The sequence below is a fragment of the Anopheles coustani genome, chromosome 2 (assembly GCF_943734705.1).
Source record: "Anopheles coustani chromosome 2, idAnoCousDA_361_x.2, whole genome shotgun sequence".
Taxonomy (NCBI): Eukaryota; Metazoa; Arthropoda; class Insecta; order Diptera; family Culicidae; genus Anopheles; species Anopheles coustani.
In genome coordinates, this window is record NC_071289.1 from 59,209,737 (window position 1) to 59,229,319 (window position 19,583).

General features: G+C 46.5%; 1 protein-coding gene across 1 annotated transcript in view; it reads left to right on the plus strand.

Annotated features, from left to right (window-relative positions):
* LOC131265957 (autophagy-related protein 13 homolog) overlaps positions 1–19,583 on the plus strand; it is a 41,470-nt gene that overhangs the window by 18,598 nt on the left and 3,289 nt on the right. Inside the window, exons 2-3 of the mRNA XM_058268270.1 lie at positions 669–1,038; positions 15,294–15,489. Coding sequence (XP_058124253.1) covers positions 669–1,038; positions 15,294–15,489 — 566 coding nt within the window. The remainder of the gene's footprint in view (positions 1–668; positions 1,039–15,293; positions 15,490–19,583) is intronic.

Below are 19,583 nucleotides of genomic sequence, written 5' to 3' on the forward strand. Positions count from 1 at the left end.
GGTAAATACCATCCGGTTGTTTGTTGTATAAATCTGTTGACCAATCAACTCGTTCTTCCTCATTTCATTTGCAACATGTTGTGGGTGTGGGTTGCAAAAACCGTACCCTTCCAATTGCTTCCTCTAAGTGATCCGGGTGATATGAAAAGTAAACTTACTAAACCTACACTGTTCGCCATAAGGGCCCTCATCGTTTGCTAGGGCTGGACATACTGAGGATAATGAATGTTTTATTCTCCTCTATCATACAATCAATCAACCCATAATTTCTATTCCACCGACGATGCCGACCTACCAGGTGGAACGTAAAAGTAATGGTCGATATAGCAGGCCCACCAAGGACGCCGGTAGCCAAGGTGTTCCATTTCTTTCCCGGCGGGACACACTGGTTCACCTCGATTTTTCCTTGCACAGCAAAATAACCAATCGCACCGTGTCCAAGGTCGGTGCAGAAGGGAACGGAAGGCCTGTCCCTAACGACGGACAATCGATTGGGATCGATTCCACCTCCCACCCCGAGTTTCGACCAGCCCCCCAACAATTGGGGGTAGCTAACAATCCCTTACTTTTGGCTTCAGACCGTGCGGAGTGATTACTGTGACCTTTGTTATTTCTGTTGTGATCATAATGTTCTAATCCACATTTTGTTGTTATCTCACGCTTTTTAGTTTAACATCGCAATCACCGATCAGAAGTCGCTGCTGGACGTTCTGGTCGAGACGAAGAAGGTTCTGCAAGAGGGCAGCCAGCATGAATCGATCGTCAACCGGTTGCCGCTGTGCGTAGAAATTTCCCTCCAAACGGCCGAGGGTGGTAGCATGATATTGGAGTTTTGGACGCTGAGCATCAGAACCGATCAGACGAACGCACCGCAGCGTGCCAACCAGGTGATCTACAACCGTATGAGCTTGCTGCTCAAGTCGCTCCTATCCGTCACGCGAGTTACACCGGCCTACCGGGTGTCCCGACTGAAGCGCACCGACTCGTACGACATCTACTATCGAATCTACAAAGGCGACCCCCAGACCAATCAGTTGGGTAAGTAGTGGGGGGGTGGCCGACGTTAAACGGTGTTGTTTTAGGACACCACGTTCATGTCACGGGATTTGCCAACAAGCAGCAACACAAACCTGCAGTGGAATGTGGAGACGAGGCAGTAAAGTACATTCTGTTCGCATAGCGCTGCCTGTCGTTAACATGTTTTCGTTATGCACGAACACAACGAATTCCGGTTCCGGGAGGTGGGCGGTCGCGTTCAGGTGTGTTCTCTGCAGCGGACAACCGCAGATGTCTGTGTGCGCCAGGAGAAGAAATATCCGTCGAGGAACCACCGGAGGGAACGGGCGGGAGGGCTGGCCTTTTAATGTGAACGAGTGACCTTTCTGGCTGCGACAACCGCTAGCTTTACCACTTCCAGCAGTGCAATCGACTTCGCCTTTTCCTAACCGGTAGAAACACACTCACAAAAACACTTAAAGATCCAAAGTCCATGCCCACGACTCGACCCACTCGCGTTAATCAAGCACAAACCCCGACCAGGCTCACACGCACACGCCACTGAACGCACCTAATCAAAGTAGAACAGGTTTTGCAGCTCTTGTGCGTACCGCATTTGGCTAGTATTTTTTAGACGATGCGTTTTCTCCAATCCTAGAGACTATCCCTGCCTGTATATAGGCGACGCACAGATGTGTGCGGAACGCTGGCGCCAGCTCCCCAATATTGGAAGTTGACACGCCACTCGCCGACGGGAGGAGTGTGTCGCCTGCGTCTGGTCCGACGACCGAGGATTCGATGGTGGTAAAAAATTAATTACCTTGAAAGTTGGAGAGGTCTCTCGTGTCGGTGGTACCTTTTTATTTGTATCCGTCCACGTGAACAGTTACTCTGCGCGTCGCCGGTAGTAGAGACGATCAATATGAGACCCGGTCAATGACCATCGCGCATAGTCGTTGGCAAATTTATTGCAAAAGTCCTTGGACCTAGGTTCGTTCTGCTGAGTACCGGTTTTGACTGGTCTAACCATCTAACTTGCACGCCTTAGCAGGCAGAAAATACTGCAAACTGTATGGTGTTCTTCTTTCCGACCAGGACAAAGCCCGGTCCGTAAGAAAATGTTAGTCCAATATATAACTACCAAATCATCTCAATGCATGCCAGATTTGTTCACGATTTACTTTTGATTATTCCTAAAAACGTTCGTTGAAAATGTTGAACGAGGTATTCAATACCAGGGGTCTTCCGTTTACATTTTTAAAAAGAGAGATACTTCTTCGATCGCAGTTTTACTATTGATCGTTCTGAAATCCCTCAGTCTTGTCCAGAATCTAACGGTAAAATAACATACACCCTTAGCATCCACATTAACTGCGTTCAAGAAATCGCCTTGCTATAGTAAAAGAACAGAAGTAGATAATTAATTTCAAGTGTAGTAAAATACGTTAATTAATTTTGTATGTTCTGGGGGTGCCCATGGCGCAGCGGTAGCGCGAGGAAACACCACGCCACAGGTGTGGGATCGAATCTCGAGTCTGGCACCCCCCGGTATTACGAACGGCTGACCACCGATCTATAATATACCGTCTTTCGGTCACACAAACTCTCTTCGGAGAGAGGCCTTGTCCCACTAGGGGATGTCGTGCCACATAAAAAAAAAAAAAAAAAATGTTGTATGTTGAAAGAGTACAAAATTCAACAAAAATATGCAATGATTAAACTTAAAACTATGAAATATTTCAACTTATGTTTAAGATCCTTTGTTGATTCGAAAATTGCCACTCCATTCAAAAAGGGTTTAATATTACTTCCATAACGCCAACAACAAAGGACAACGTGTTTCGTGTTCTTTTCCCTCATCTGTTCTCTTTGAGGAACGCGTACCGAACAATCTGCTTTAGACCGCACTACATCCCTTTGGTATAATCATTTAATAAAACCAATCTAACATTCTTGGACAAACTTTTTATTGCATGTTTTATTTAACTTCACTCTGTCCATGTTTGCCATCACGAATGTGTAATGTGCAAATACGTTTCTTCTCTTCCTTCCGACGGTTCTTTAAGTGCGGGGGTCTACAATGTTAGCATACAACCCTGCACATATGCTTTATTTGCCATGGATGCGCCCGCATGCCTCTGATAGAAAGTTGACTTGTCCGAAGCATCGATCATTGGTCGGCTTCGTTAATGGCTAGAAAGTGGATCAAAGAATGGGTCGGTGAGGTGTGTGGACATATTTTGCATATCTTGCAAGTGGTCGTGGCGCTAAACACAAAATCTTCTCCTCTCGACTCACAGGTTACGATTTGTTTTTTGCAAGAGCATCCTCTAAACCAGTCCGTGGTTCCAGGTTCCGCAAAAACCTGTTCCAGCGTTAAAACTCATCTTCCAACCGAAGTTCACCTTCGAACGATCCGTTCGGGACCATGTGTGTAGGGTAATAAAAAAAACTCCACAAAAACCAACCTTCCTCATCAAACTCGCAGCTTCTTTTCGATCCCCCCAGGCCATGGCGCTCGGCAATAAAGTGGCGGCGGAACGAAAGGCCCTAACTACCACACGCAGGACCGAATCGAGCGTGGTGCAAAATGTTGCCACCAACACCACCCCGGAACGGTGTGCTAAACTTCACCACCAGACGACCTTCAGACAAAGTCGCGCAGCATCGCGTTCACATTCTCACAATCCGGCCGATATGATGGTGGAGCAAGCTATCGAACTTGCCGAGAATTCTTTCACCTCTTCCTCTCTCTCACCTTGGGTCCTGGTAGACCGGGAAGCGAGTAGTCTTACAACAGGCACCATTCACTGCATCGGCACACTTCTCATCCGTGGGAAGAGGGGAGGAAATCATTGTTGTCTTTCCATCCGACCGATCCGGCGTTTGTGCTTTTGCATTTTAAATCGCCTTTACGTTGATGCTTGACTGTGCGTGGCAATGTTTAGTTGGTGCGTGCGGTGCATTTCACAACAGCTGCACTTTGCACTTGCCGGAGGAGGATGCACTTAGCTTTGCCTGGGTAGTAGACAGGTGCCCAACGAATAGGAGAAGAAGCTCTCCGATCGATGAGTCTCAGCCATTGAAGGGTGTGCGATTGTTAAATATTTAAACACTGTCCAATACGCCATGATGCAACTGGTATTGATGTTCCGCCGAGGTAAGAGTTAAAGGGAAAAACATTAAATGAGACGGGCATTGTGCAATAAAGAACCGGTAATGTTGAAATTTCTGTGTCGTTTGTTTGAGATTTTATAACATTTACTCAACATAAACACACTTGTACCTTTTAGTAAAGAAGTGTTGAAACTTTTCTGTCGTTTGTTTGAGATTTTATTATATTTACTAAGTAAACACATTTGTAACGTATTTATCTAACAACCCTCAAACGCAATTAATTATGTACATTTCGACATCTTGCAGATGTTTGCCACTTTCATTACCTTTAGTTTGTTGTGTTTCGATTCGCATTCCGTTTCGTAACGACAGTATTTGCATGCAATAGTAGTTCAAATTATTGTGTCATCTTCTAAACACCCATAATTGCCAATAATACATTCCTTTCTGCTTAGAACTCAATTGAAGGGTATGCGCCACTCGAAAATTAAGTGGCGCGCACGACTGAACCTCATTTGCGAAATTTGTCACCATTATTTTTTGGCAAGCCATTTGCAAACCCGCCGTCCCATGCTCCTGGCGTAGTGAAAGACATGTCGGAAATAATTGGCTTTAATTAGGTTTGATTTATGATGACGTCCCCCCGCGCACGGTTCAGTTCCTTCCGCCACTTCCCGGAGAAGAGGCCCGAAGGTTAGTTTTATTTCCTACTCGTTTTACGTTCTTTTTTTTTCGTTTCAATCTCCCTCAGTTCAGCTTCCATCCCAAGGCAAAAAAAGATCATATTGAACAAGGGGGAATTGGCGAACGAGATATGCGTGCCCTTTCGACTTGGTGAATCGAGTGCACTGTTCCGCCGTCCGCCTCCCCAGGGCTTCCCGGGCAAAAGGTGTCAGTTTGATGGATGCAATGCGCGTTGTGTTTGTGCCGGGCGGAAGTGTGCACCGCATTCGAGGGGCTGGGAGGCGATCGTACGCACGGAGAGCGGGAGGCAATTTTTCAAACCGTCCACAACAAACAACAATGCACAACATTTCTCTCGTATGCATCGCACGGTATAGAACGGACGCCGATGGCGATAGCTGTCGAGGTCTCCGGTCGGTTGTAAAAATGTCAAGGAAGTGTAGTCCCCGGAAAACAACGCCTCCTACGGCGGCGGTTGTCAACCGTGGCTTCGGGTAGAGACGGTTCGTTTGCGGCTGTTGCTAGGGAGCGATATTGGGTGTTCATCATCGGACAGATTTTCTTATCTACCTTTTGTTGACAGACTTTCGGGAGATCCGTTTAATCTTTTTTGTACCTTTCGCTCACCTTCGTACAACAGACGAGACAGATTATTCCTTCAAATCGAGTCCTGTTGTGTGCGTGGCTTGACACATTAACAGAAAAAAGAAGCATTTAAGATCATTGTGCAAATGGATGCTAATAATATCATCAACTGTTGCCAGGTTCAGCAAGAAAAAAGATTGAACATTATTTTTGCCTGATTTACTTTGATGTTTAAATTTCACGTGACTGCCCGGTTCAGTGCATCAAACCCGTCAACACCCTTTTAGTGGCGGTTGCTAAAAAAGCTTCACCAACCGAGCGGAAGTTGACGGCCATCAACGCGTGCTTGCGTGGCTCTTTCAACACAGAATGGACGAAAACTGCCCATCCGTGGTGGTTTGGATGTAATGCTACCGAAGGGGTGACTGAGTTGCATTGAATGGAATGTGAAGAATGTCGGTATTTCGGCTGCCCATCGAAGTGTAGTTCCGGTTTATTACTACCCAACTATCTAACACCCTAACAGAGTCGCTTCGATCGCGCGACCTTGGGTGTATGAAGTTGTCGAGGGCTACCGGAGGGTTCTCCTTCGATGGTTGTTAAAAACAATAGGTGGAGCGGGCGTTTGGAGTAATTTTCCAATCCGCGCGTCACGACGGTGTATGTGAGCTCAGATTTGAGACAATCGAGTGTGTGGGCGTTTGGTGTGCTTCTCGAGGTTATCGATTGTTTTTGTTGGAAAAGTGGGTCAGCAAAGTGGGTTACAAGATGCGTCCGGAAAAAGACGATTAAAATCATAAAACACTGTTGCCAAGAGGGAAGTGGAAAGCTAATTTTATTACAAGAATCTGTTCGCAATGATAAGAGGCATTTTCTTTTCCTGTTTCGATATGATGGTGGATAGCAAAGAAGATCGCCCTTTAAACTCCTTCGTATATCAAACTGGTTTACTTTCTGCACCCGTTTAAATGCCTTATGGTGTCAACGATCGGTCCATCTATCGGTCCCTTGGTTGGCTACTGAAGCTACTGACCGTAGAGACCTTTTGACCCTCTTTTTAACCATGCCATACATTGCTGCATTTCGATACCTTTCGTTTCCATTGTCCAGAGTCAAGCATAGACTTTGCACCGCTTTAGTTAATTAATGCGAATAACTTAAGCTTGCCTTATGTGGTAGCGTTAAAGTTGGTGATCAATGTTCTATTCGATTGAACCAGACGTGAGTTCTTCATGAAGTAAAATAATTTCATTTAGTAAAGTTTCCCCAATGATTTTATTCTAAGTGCAAATGAATAGAATTCATAAACTCGCGTGAAGGTGTGAAGGCGTACTCGAGTGTGGCATAAAAAAAAACACCTTTCCAACAACAATCGATCGGTGCTTACCGTAAAGTTCCGGCGCCACGTTGGCGCTAATTTAAATTACTTGCGACCTGCGGCGTCGGTGATGGTGAGGTGCAGTTGTTTGCTCGCTTGCAACGAATGGAAAGCACCGAGAGGAGCCGCTTTTGCAACATGCAACAACACACCGAACAAGATGCCTCTCGCCCTGAAACGCAGGCCTGTGTTTGCAGCGAAACGAAACGAAAGCAAACGAGCGAAACGGCAAAGACGATTGACGAATGGGTCTTTCTTAAGTAAAGTCTTGTTTAAAAATAATAAGAAACCTTTTTCTCGAACATAAGAGTATCGGCACGGGAATATACACACATATGCACCGACGATGGGACTGGGGCTTTGGGGCTAGCCCGATCGATCCAGGAAAAGGTCAGGCACGTGCCCACGGCTTCCTGGCTGCAGAGATATTGACCATTAACTGTCCGACGTCGTCCGGCGTAAGGAGAAAATGACAAAAAGCGCGCTTCAGACCGTAACCCGGCGTCCACCTTATCGACGAATGGCGCGTGCGCGTTTCGTTTAAAAATAAAAAAAGCACATTGCTGCACGCACCGTCGTCGGAAGGAGCATTTAAATGCCCGGCACGATGCGCCGGAGAGAAGAACATAAATATGCAATGGAAAAGGAAAAGAGTGAGCATTAAAAACCATACCGAAGCGTCGAATAACTGACGGAGGGTGTAAAGGAAAGCGACAGGAAACGTTGAACTAATTACGCACCTCTTTCTCTCGGAGTACGGGATGTGCCTTATCCATGGAGTCGTGAACTGGCATGCTTCGGGGGCCACTATGTCTTGCCGATAACTTGCATTACCGTGGAACATAACACCTACCCGATATCGGTCGTTTCAAGGAAGTGCAACATTTATCATTGTGCCGCGAACTTGTCCCCATTATCGGACACCGAGAGCCTTCGGGGTTATCTCGTCCTAGCGTAAGACGAGGGGGGGTTTAATATCCCGATTAATTTATGTCGCGAGAGCTTTTGCGCGAAGGAAAGAGGTTACAACCTCCCCGTTTCTCGGTGATTTAACTCCGACGACTACCACAGAGTTCCAACAGCTCTCCCTCTGGTCGGGCCAAATGCCAATTAGGTGGATTTGTTTTTATTTTTCTCCCGTACCGCGCTTTTTTTTCCTCCAATTCGCATGCTAATGTAAACAAAAACCGGTTTTATCGTCAAGCCAGGGGGTAAAAAATCGCAAACCGTCGACGGACTTGGCGAACGTGCGATGATGCGGGGCAAAGGTTCGCCTCGAGGACGGTTGCAGGTGCTGGGAATTCCGGTACTAAATGAAACGTGCAATCTTTCGACTGGTTGTGCCGGCCATCTTCGGTGTTTTCAGCGATGATTTGTCCCGCTAAGATGATACCGTGCGCCTGAAAGTTGAGGACAACAAGCACGTTCCATTAATCGATCATAAAATAACCCACCGATAGGGACAACCGTTTCGTGAAGGATGAGTTTGTAAAGTTTGTTTAATAATGATTTGCTTCAGATCTTCAACTGACAGCCTTTTGAGGAATAGTTGATCCTCTTGACCTGCTGTTTGAAAATATCGTTCTTTGCCAAATGTTCGCTTCAATGTCAACGATTGTCTTTATTCCCCGAAACAGACATACCACTTTCAGGATGTTGGAAACCATCAATTTTGCTGAGGGTGGTGAGATCTGTGCAAATTAAAAAGCCATTCAGTAAGCATTTTTATATGTCCACATATTTGCAGATATCTTCACGGTCTGTCTCAAATCGTCTGTCATCATGAGAGTTATCGATCCTTCCGTTGCGCGATCGAAAAAGTAAAGCATAGTACTGCGTTATAAGGAGTATTGCAAGGTGATTTCACTCCCCCATCCCCCCGTTGCATGCTGCACTTCTTCATCGTCGACGAGTCAGCCATCCGGTAACCCAATTAGGACAAGCCCCTCTGACCAACGTTCTCGGCCATCTGTACTAAAAAAAACAAACAGGGAGAGCTAAAACAAACGGATGTGTGTTTCCCGTGTCAAGGTTAGTCACGCTGATGTCTCCCAAATGGAATGGTTACCAGTTGTGGCTTTCTTTCTGGTACTTCGGCAGACACAGGCATATTTGCTAACCATCACCCCCGCAACGCTGGCGTCGAAGTTGGATGGCTTCCCAAGATATTCGCATTGACTTTGGCGCCTCGGGCATATAGTGGTACGGCGGCGGTGTGTTGCATAAAAATAACCCCTGGGAACGTGCTGTGGCCAGGTCGCGACGTTCAGGACGTTCGCCGAAACGCCACAACGTTCGATGTAATGCCGACTTTCCACAACGCCCTCCGGTGGGATCATGCCCAACGATGGTTCTAGGCTGAGTGATATAATTTCGTTACACGCCGGTTGCAAACTGCCCACTAAAAAGGTCCACTTTTCAGCGTACTCCGGGGTGGTTCCGTGTTGTTTACTTGTTTTGCTCACTGTATCACCCCCCGTAGTTACTCAGAAACCGGTTCGATCTGGTTAGTTTCCGTTACGTGGGGGGAGGGTTCAGTATATTCCAACCCAGGGAGGGAAGCTTGCTTCCCCTCGGTCACTTCCCGTGGAAAAAAACACTGGCGCCATTGGACGGTTGTTGCATGTCGCGAGATTACACCTCCATCGGGGGGAGTACAATAGATATCCCGTCCGGTGCACCAGGTCAGCACGAACTTCCCGCTGCCAAGTCACGATCGCCGATACCGGTTTCGCTATCTCTAGCGTACGGTTATCGCTACTCTGGTTGTTTACTGTAGCATTTTCGGATGAGGAACGAGTGCTGGTACTCACCCGAGAGCGCACTATTTACAATCACCTCTCCTGTTATCAGCCACTTCTGCAACGAAGGTGTAATGCGGCGAACGATAGTGAAGTGACACCGTGCGTATTGACATTTTAGATTCCCGGTTACAATCTGCAAAACATCATCACGTTCCATCGTTGGGCGTTCATGTTGATGCTGTTCGAAGGGAAACGGACGGCGGGTGAGAGCGGCATTGGGTTGTTAGTGTTTAGAACTTGAGATTCGCGGTGCAATTTGTAGGAAAGCTATCGCTCCTTTTTCTCCGAAGTGACCGTTGTGTCAAGGAAGTGTTGTAATTCAAACAACCACTGCGTAGTTTCCATTTCTGAGAATACTACAACCTTCTTTAACGTTAAATTGCATAACATTTACCATGTAAACCGCTCGATGAATAAATCAGTATTAGCAAATTAATCTGGCCAAAGCGTAATAAATATAAATCCTTGTGTTTAATCTGACCCGGTCCATCGGAGAACTTCTGGAATTCATTTAACACGTTGACTGCCTCGTCACCCAAAAGTGGGTGACAGCAGCACTTATTTCTAAAATATTTATGACCCATAAAGAAATGAAAATGCAACATAAAAACTATAGTAGTGTTAAAAACAGGTTCTTTGGGAAGCTAATACTTTGCTTGGCCTTCAAATGGCCATCGGTTTAACAAATGTTATGGACATTTTTTTTAAATGATTTTATTAAATAAAGTGTGCTAAAAACGCTTGGCAGTCGACGTGTTAAACCTGGTACTAGTAACCAAAAGGGAGGATCCGCAAAACGGATTAAATGTAGATGGATGAATCATGTCTAAATTTCATGAATTAAACTTTCCATGTATCATGTTCTTGTTTTACAAGTGATGGACATGATTAATTAATGTTTGTTGTTAATTTCCTTCCGTACCGATTTGTATCCACGCTATTACGCTTCAATTTCTTTACACCGTTTTTATCATTAAAATACGATCTCTAACTCTCGTGGAATGCAGTATGACAGCATTCCTTGGCACATTCGTCGACTCTTTTCTGTTAATTGTTGTTTTTCCCAATGGAGTCGCTGCATTCCGTCGATGCATGTGTATGCATGTCGACATGCAGAAGTCATTTCATGCACCCATTTTGCATGTATGACGAAAGAAACAAGCTGAGCTAACAAACCGTTATTGGATCGCCCTAGGGAGGGGGTGTCGATAGGAAAGGGTCCGGCTCTGGCACCAAGACAAATGAACCGTTGGTAGGGAAAAAAATGGTTCGCACGATCGTGATGCAGCCTCCAATCCACCCCGTCCCCTAAGACCGACACAACCTAGCACTTGCAATTAGTGAAACATTGCGTCCGGTACGAGAATGAACACAACACAAATATAGTGCCGCGTACGATCGTGGTACTACGAGAGCTATTTTTAACCCTCTCGCCATACGGGCCGGCCGTCTGGTCCAATGTCACCGGCCGGGGCCGGTTTAAGGAAGTTACAAATCTTTCTTCCTTGTGTTCTATCGCTGCACGATGTTGTTTTCTGCTGCTCGCAACCCGGCACCAAAACCCGGTATTATCGATGCTGGCCAGCGCGATTACCCGGTTCGTTTTTAATGCTTCTAATGGTAGTCGTGTTAAAATGAAAAACAAGTTGGAACCCTTTTTAAGGAGACCCTCCGAGGTTAATCAATGTTGCTTTCGTTCGCCATGAGGCAAAACAGTACCGGCTCCGAAGACTAGTGATTCCGTTTTGAGGTGTCGGTTTCGTTTGTTTACTCACATCCTCTTTGAAGGATGGCTTATTATTTTAACCGGTTGCACATGGACCGGGTGACCGTTGTGTGCATGTGAAACCTCCCCCCCCACAGCATAAGCACAAACCGATCATCCGACGACGCTTGGGGTAAACAGATCGATGATCTTATAACAACGCCGGAAACAAACCAATCGCATCAGGTCCGAGTCATTTGATTCTTCTATAAAAATAACCCGATGGTATAGGGGTAAACAATTGTTTGGTTTTATTCCAACCGAAGGAAATTATCTCGTTTAGAAAGATTAAAAATATGTTTTAAAAACAAGTTGAGTTTGCTTCATCTCTGAATGTGAAAAAATGGAAAAATACTTCTTTTGACAAGCTCACTAAAATGGCTATTGTTTTTGATAATTTCTAAATTATTTTTGGCCCATAAATAAATGAAAAAAAACTTATTAAGAAATTTTATCAAAAAAATGTACTAAAAAATTGTGCTAAAAACGCTTGGCAGTCAGTCATCGTGTCAAACATTCTTTTTTTTAAACTGCATCGGGATGCACACGGTGAGTGCATTCGCCCCTTTTGCTTATCGCACATTGTGGACCGTTTGTGGTTGTCTTTGTCTTCGAAAATGCATTCACCCTCTGGCACAGGCATATTTACTTTACACTGGCCTGCTGGCCTTGCAGTTCGTTCGAGTCGGACTGGTACATAGAGAAATTCATGGAAAGGAATTAACGGAACAAAGTTTCAACCACACGGTTAGAGTGATTCACGAGGGATAAATTAATCGATGCATTGCATTCGTTCTTAGAGCAATGATGTCACCCAAGGCAACTTTTTCTCATGGTAGAATTTATCCTTTCTTAGCATTGGACGTTGTTGAAATTACAGGAAAAATCTTTAATCATTTTAAAGTCGTGTTTAATTCTCCCTAACACTCAAACTGTATCTCTAACACTCAAACTCTTGAAGATTGATAGGGTGATGAGATAACGATAAAATAACCTGGAAGAGCTTCTGCTAAACCACATCTCGACACCGTTACGGAATAGGCTTATGGCTATCACTTCGAAGAAGTTGATCCTGTTCTTCACAATCATCATCACCGCAATCAGGCCCGATTAAATGTTTCCCCACACAGGACTAGCTACCTCTATCAGTCGTTATCTACCATGAGACGTCGCATTTTTGTGGTCAGGAGATTGTAGCCACCCTGTAACTTCTGATGCCCCCTAGGGGTGGTTTATCTTTCGTTCCATCTTTCAGCCCGGTTGCCATTATCACCTCCGTTCGCAGCAAAACATTCATCCCCTGCCGCGTTAACCTTTTGACCGCGACCACCTGCCGAAGAGCACAGGCAAAAGCCAAGGCAAAGGCATCACGATGGGTCATCAATTTTTGCGCATTATGTTGCCCCGGATCATCCCGCGACATAGGCTGCCCATTTGCCATCGGCCTAGTCTCGCGCCATTATCGCCCGAAGTGGTTGTCGAGTGAGGCGATTTGTGCTAGGCGAACCAGCGAGTTGAAAGAAAATACTGGAATCCTTATCTCTCGACACATCCCATGGATTGGATTGACGTCAGAGGCTTCAGTTCGACGGCAGGGGAAGCCTATCGTTGGCCCAGTGCTCACACCAAATCGAACTTCACTTTCCTTATCGGCAGTAAAAGCAACCACCTCTAGATGGAGCCGGTTAGAAGGTGGATGAACAAAGGGCTGGAACGTTTACCATGCGAACCTGATCGTCTATTTCGCTCCGATTGATGTTGAGATCATTACTAGCAAACAACACACACCGTAGCCAACATGAAGGGCAGGCGCTCCGGTGAAAATGGAACCCGATTAATTAATCCAGTCGTGGCGCCAAACTGTCGATTGTTTCCTAGATTGCATGTGGAAGCATCTAGTCAGTCGAACCCTTTTGTGGGATGAGCGTGAGCGGAGGTGTCGGAATCGAACCGACCTCCATTCTAGCGTTCCACTGGCCTCATCTCAAACGACCTTCTCACACCCCCCGAACAACATTTCTACCGCCAGTTTTTCAATCGACATCGAGAAACATTCCTTTCGAATGATTTTTCCTACCAAGGTAAACACATAATCGCTTAACTCATCAAGCCTTTTCGTTGTTTTTGAATGAACCTGCCTTCCCTCCGAAAGGTTCCCGACGATGTATCTCTATTTCACGGCTTGGTCAGGGAATGATCAGGAGACGGGTTGCAATTTACGTGTGCGGTCTACGGTGTTTTGACGAGGGCAAACATTTAAATCGCACCGTGTTCGCCGCCTCGGGGTGGTATCTTCATTCCGCAAAAGAAAGCTTAGCCGTTGGCAATGAATCGGTGCGAAGTGCCTAAAAATAACCGAACCGGCTGTCCGCGGCTAGTGCTATTATTATCCTTGCTAAAACCGAACAACACAATCGCGACCAGGCGCGGTCATATGTGTGTGTGTGGAGCAAATCCGACTTGTGATTTGTTTTGGCCCCTACCGAACACCGACCATCACAAGCGAAAGGCACCAGGGGACGGTTTCGACACGACCACGAATCACCGGTGAGACAGGTAGACATTTTTTTTAAGCAGGTGGTTGCAGTCAGGTGGAACCGATATCGGAACCACATTCTCGTACTGCACTCCGCATGGCAACAGCGATTGTCGGTCGTTGCCGAGGGCATAGTCCACATCTTCCACTCGTAAGCGACTCACAATCACGACCAAACAGAGGTGTCGTGGATACTGTGAGGCAATATCTTTAATGCACACTGTTTCTAGTCTTGTTTTAGGTAACGGAAGTGGTATGCTAAATTGGATAATCTCGCCGACTGCTTAACACAAGTGATTGACAGAATGCCTTGAAGCTTGGCTTGCTGAGCCGGAGAGAGCTGTTTACAAACTGTCCACCTACAGATGGGTGAAAGGGAATCTGCAACCTCTTAGGAGCACCAGTACCGATCGCTCGTTTGAACATGTCTTCTATAGTCTAAGATTATGCAAGGGCAGATTTCTTTCGAGAAAGAGGGACCATTCAATCAGTCTGTCAGTCGACAGCAAACAGCTTTATAATCTGAACCCCCCGTCCGTCGATCCGAGGCGATCGACAATATGGTGGGCGCGGCTCGATCGAGACTTGAGCATCATCATGCTTAGGACGACACACTGGTGGACTCGGCGTGAGTACACAGTGTATCAAAACAAAATGATTATGGTCATTTGTGTCGGCTGCCCATCGTGCGAGAGTTGTTCCGCCACGTGAGGAGGGTGACTCTGCTGGGGGTGGGTGGACGGAACACTACTCGAGTCGACTAACCATTCGTAGTGTACCACGTCGACAAATTGGCGGGGGGGGGGGGGGAGATTGTCGCGCGCGAGGGTGTACTACTTATACTAAGGCGAGATTTACGCACACCAACTCTCGTAAGGCAGGGCAAAAATGAGTTCCCCCGCACAGTAAAGTCTGCCCTGTCGCGACACTGTGTCGGTTGATAAAATGTCACGATAGAATATTTTGCTCCATTAGCATATGACACGTTTGCAAAATTTCGCTTGCCTAAAAGCCACTTCCCAAAGTACTCACCTTCCCGCCCATCGGATGGCGCCAACGTTCGGGTGCCCATTTATAGTATTTAACACAGCGCGAATGCAATCTGCGGGCCAGCCAACGGTGTATCGTTCCCCAACCCGCGCTTACATGGGCAACGCGCGTGAGAGATCTCTCGCGGAATCTCGCGCTTGGTTGTCGTGGTGATCGCGAGTTGGTTTCGGTCGTGCTATTGTACCACGTATACGACCTACACGCCATGGCGCGGGGACAGATAATGGCAGTGGGGTGATCGGGGGAAAGGGAAAGATCTCGCGAGGGAATTCCCGCGCGACGTGGGGTCGCTCCGCGTGAGCGACCGTCGACGACGTCTTGCCGTGTACCAAAAGCAAACCTCACTCACCGCAATTCTCTCATTCGTTTCCCAACCAGGCGATGGTTACAACCAGGTTCGCGTCGGACAGTTGTGCACACAGATCGGAACACTAAACATGGCAGTCGCCTACCGGACGAAGATTACGTTCTCGCCAACGCAAACCGGACGCGACAACGCGATCATGTTGAAGAGCGATCACTTCCTGAAGGATATCAGCCCGAAGCACGTACGCTACAACTACAACAAGAAAACGTAAGTATTGTCAACGAGGAGCAGTCTAGTGGATATTGGAGTGGTTCTAAGGTTCCGTCAGTTTCGTAGGGGTTCCAAAAAGTTTGTTTGTGACTAAGCAAAGCATAAAACTCGCAATGGAGTACAAGTGATAACAGTTTGTTCGCTACCAAACTGGAAAGTAGGTTTGATGTGAAGAGATATAAGAAGTTCCACCACCACCGCCTGAAAAGTGAACCGGATCCATGTAGCCAGCTTTAGCCTTGGCCATTCGCCTTATGGGTAGTGAATTAATAAGCGGGACTGGTGACAGAAATGGTGCCTTGGTTCATACATACTGACTAAAAGCTTATAGTATCTACAGTAGGATACAGCGCAGTGTAGTGCAGTGCGTCGTCGTGGTGGTAGTATACCATAGGTGGGATGGAATTGAAAAACCCACAATAAGCAAGTGCCAGATTCGACCTGTTTTCAGCTTCCAAAAAATGCTCACAACCCACAAACGCTTTTGACCATCGAAATAACGCTGATTCATTCACCATGGGACATTGTGCATTTGCGTCACGCTGCTGGCCAGACTCACGCGCTCGCAACGCGACGGGTGCCATCGTGCTGAGGGTTGGCGATCGACGGCGTTCCGAAGGGTGGCAATGGGTGATGCCGCCCCACCCCTCTACGGGGGGCGCTGTATGACAGTCACCACACACACTCTCCGAGAGATCTTCAGTCGACGTCATCTGCAGCATGAGATGGGCGGATTTTTGCGGGTTTAATTTGTAACCGTGCAACCATCAGCGTTCGTCTGTAGATGAAATGCTGAATGGCATGGAGAACCCATGGAGGTGAGGGACGCATTCCAACGGCGACACGGTAGTAGCAAGTGGAAGGGAGCACACAACACAGTTTCCATGATTTCCTTGGAATGCACCGCTATGCGAGTTGTTGGGGAGGGGTTCTGTTGGTCTGTTGCAGGAATGCATTTGATCACTCTCTTACGAAGAGAAGAAGTTACGGCCCGTCATATGGCCATTAAAGATTTGTGTCATGTGGAACGAGCGAGGTTCGTAGTGTATAAGCCGCTCGAAGATACTTACCTCCGGAGTTTATCGTTTGACGACAGATGGCGCTGTCTCGATCCAAAGATACTCAGCGCTGATGAACCCTTTGGACTCTCGATCACACTACCATCCGAGTCTACATTATGCTGAAGGCCGTATCAAACCACCCTGAGCCCAATGTAGATGCAGCTCATTAAAGATTGTGCCTGGTTCGTCCTCCACTGGCGCACCGTTTGTTTCGCCTCCTCCGTGCGTGACATTGTGTATGCAGCCTTGGGAAAAACCCAAAATCCGATCGTGTTCAACAAAGTTTGATGGAGAAAATAACCGGTTTGAATATTTGGTGGTGTGACCTTTTTTTCGGCGCTGGCAGGTGGTGTTTGTGATATCACCGAAACCATCTTCATTCGCACGCAGGTGCACTGGTGTGTGCACTACGCCGAGCTCTCAAAGGCAATAGAAAACTTTCCGCTACTAGTAGTGGTTTGTGGTAGTAGCTCTTCCTCTGCACCGTCTTCAAAGGGACAGAAACCACTGGAACGCCGTGTCCATCCTGGTAGGAAATGGAAAGTGGTGATATCACCACTCCACTGTAGATCCGAATAGCCTCGCTTATCGGAGCAGGTCAACTTTCCTGTTTTACGATTGCTTGTGTGCAGGGAAAATCCATCCCGCGAACACACGTGAATACAAATGCGTTTATTCTGCTTAATCACAAACGCTTACAATGTATACGAGCCCTAGTGTAAGCCCGTACCTTGGCTAAGACAGTGTTAATTAATTGCCCGAGATAAGGCGAATGTTTTATGATGGTACAAGGTAGATGTCATGATGACTACTCAAGCTGTATAAAGTGGGTTCTTTTTCTTGTAAAGGACTTACAGACGGTTCCGATATCTTTTTGTAGCCTATAAGTTATCAATTGTCGAGGCCATAGCCAAGGTCGGTACGATTTTGAATAATATTATCATGCATCAGGATTGAGGATCATGTTTATTTCAAATGGTTGTAATTTTATAAAACAAAAAAATGGTAATTCAAACTTTCAACGAAGAATATTGTGCCTTCTAATTCAATTTGTATTTCACGGCAACATGCAATCAAACTGGATGGAACCCGTTGACAAGAAGTCTATTGTGTTCACCCTTCATTTTCATTATCCGTAATTTAAAAAATCAGATACTCTATTGTCTTACTTTTGAGCACTATCACTCAATCAATGAACAAAGTGTAGAAATGATTTTATCTTATCGTCACGCTTGTCTCGATCGTTCCATGGATGATTACGCGATGCTACCGGTACTTTGCTGGTGGCCAGCTCTCCAGCGGTTCGAACTCTCGTGCTCTTCGTTCGGCTAACCACCGGCGGAAGGTGAAGCAATTTTGCAAACTCGAGCGGCATTTAATCGCTTTCGCTGGCAGCACTATCTTGCGGCATCAGTTTCAATGCATCCATAATGCAACGTAAGCGCGCTCGGTTGATTAGAAACAGATTTGCAGTTCGCCCCCCTTGGGGGTGAAATGATACCTTAGACTCAGTTTGGTAATCATATTTTGTTGCGAAAACGGCAATTTGTCGATCCGTTTTCTCTTGCAAGTATTAATAAATTTCATCTCAAAATAAATTAATGTCCGATGATTGCATGATAGGAAAATGGTGCCGATGAGGCATTGGGACTCTCGAAAATAGTTTTACCATATCTGCTTTCTCCCCCAGCAACCTTCTCGAGAGTTAATCTTCGCGCGCAGTAAAAAATCGTTTCCATCAGCATAAAACATAATATTCGATTGGATGTTCTGCGCGTTAACGCTTTCCACTTCACCGAGTCGAGTGTCTATCTGGACGGAAGGTAGAAAACCTTCCGAACCCGAGCCCACTGTTGTCGTAAAGCGTTCGTTTTATGGCAACCGAAAGCGAAGGCAAAAATAGAAGTACCCGCTCCAAGGCGCTATCCAATTTGCTCGCCCAGCGTGTTTTACCTTTGCTTTGCTGCTTGCTTAAGTAGACAACCAACCACGAACATCCGAGAGCCCGGTAACACCCGCCTAGGGTGGGTAGATTCATTCATAAACCCTTTAAATCCGTACCACGCGAGAAAACTTTATAGCGTGGGAGCCTGCAGTTCGGGTCCGGGCCCCTCTTGACTTGACTTGTTGAGATTTCTCCTCGCCGCAACCCACGTGGTGCGATAAATTGTAGCTTTTTCCTGCCACCCGATGATCGATATTTCCTTTGCATAAAATCGGATCCCTTTGCATCTCCTCCCACCTACCTCCCTTTCGGAACAGCTTCGAACCGGATTCCTTTTTAATTGCCTTTGAGAAGGCAAGGAGGAAGGGACTGTTTACCGCAAGAAAAACCTACACATAAGGCTGAAATGAAATATTACGAAATGACTTGGTGGACCTACTCTCGCGACGATTTGTCACTGCAATGTCTGCATGCGTAGGAGGTCTTAAGCATCCCCACCACGCAGGCTGTTCACCAACGATCGTACCAACTGGACACAGGCGGGCCTGACTTGATGATGACTATTTATGGCCAGAAATTGTAGCCCTCAAGCCAGCCAGTCCAGCCAATCCGGCAAACCATGTGTGTGGGCATATGGTTGGCTGGGTGGAAAGTTTTTTATTCGCTGCTTGTTATTTTTCCTTTGCGATGCAACAGATGGCGCGACTGCACAACTCGCAACTGTTTGCAAACAGATGCAAAAACAAATGAGAATCTTTGAATCTAATCGATTTGCAACAACCGCGAAAATGTTTTCGAAACATCCAAACACCTTTCCTCACGTTCGGCACGTTTGCTGCACGTGCCATTTAGAAGTGATGCTGTTTATCGAAAGTGGCAACAGTTTAAAATTGTATGCCAAGCGCCCTACTCTCTAAAACTGTTGACTGACATCGCACTTACAGCGTTGATAAGGGGCATGAGGGCTTTTGCTGAAATGGCCATGCATGCATGTTACCGGCATGATTCATACGATTCGCGAGAACGACGCTTTACGTAAGTGCTCACATGTGGGGTTTTGCTGGAAAACTGCGCGGGGTATCGTC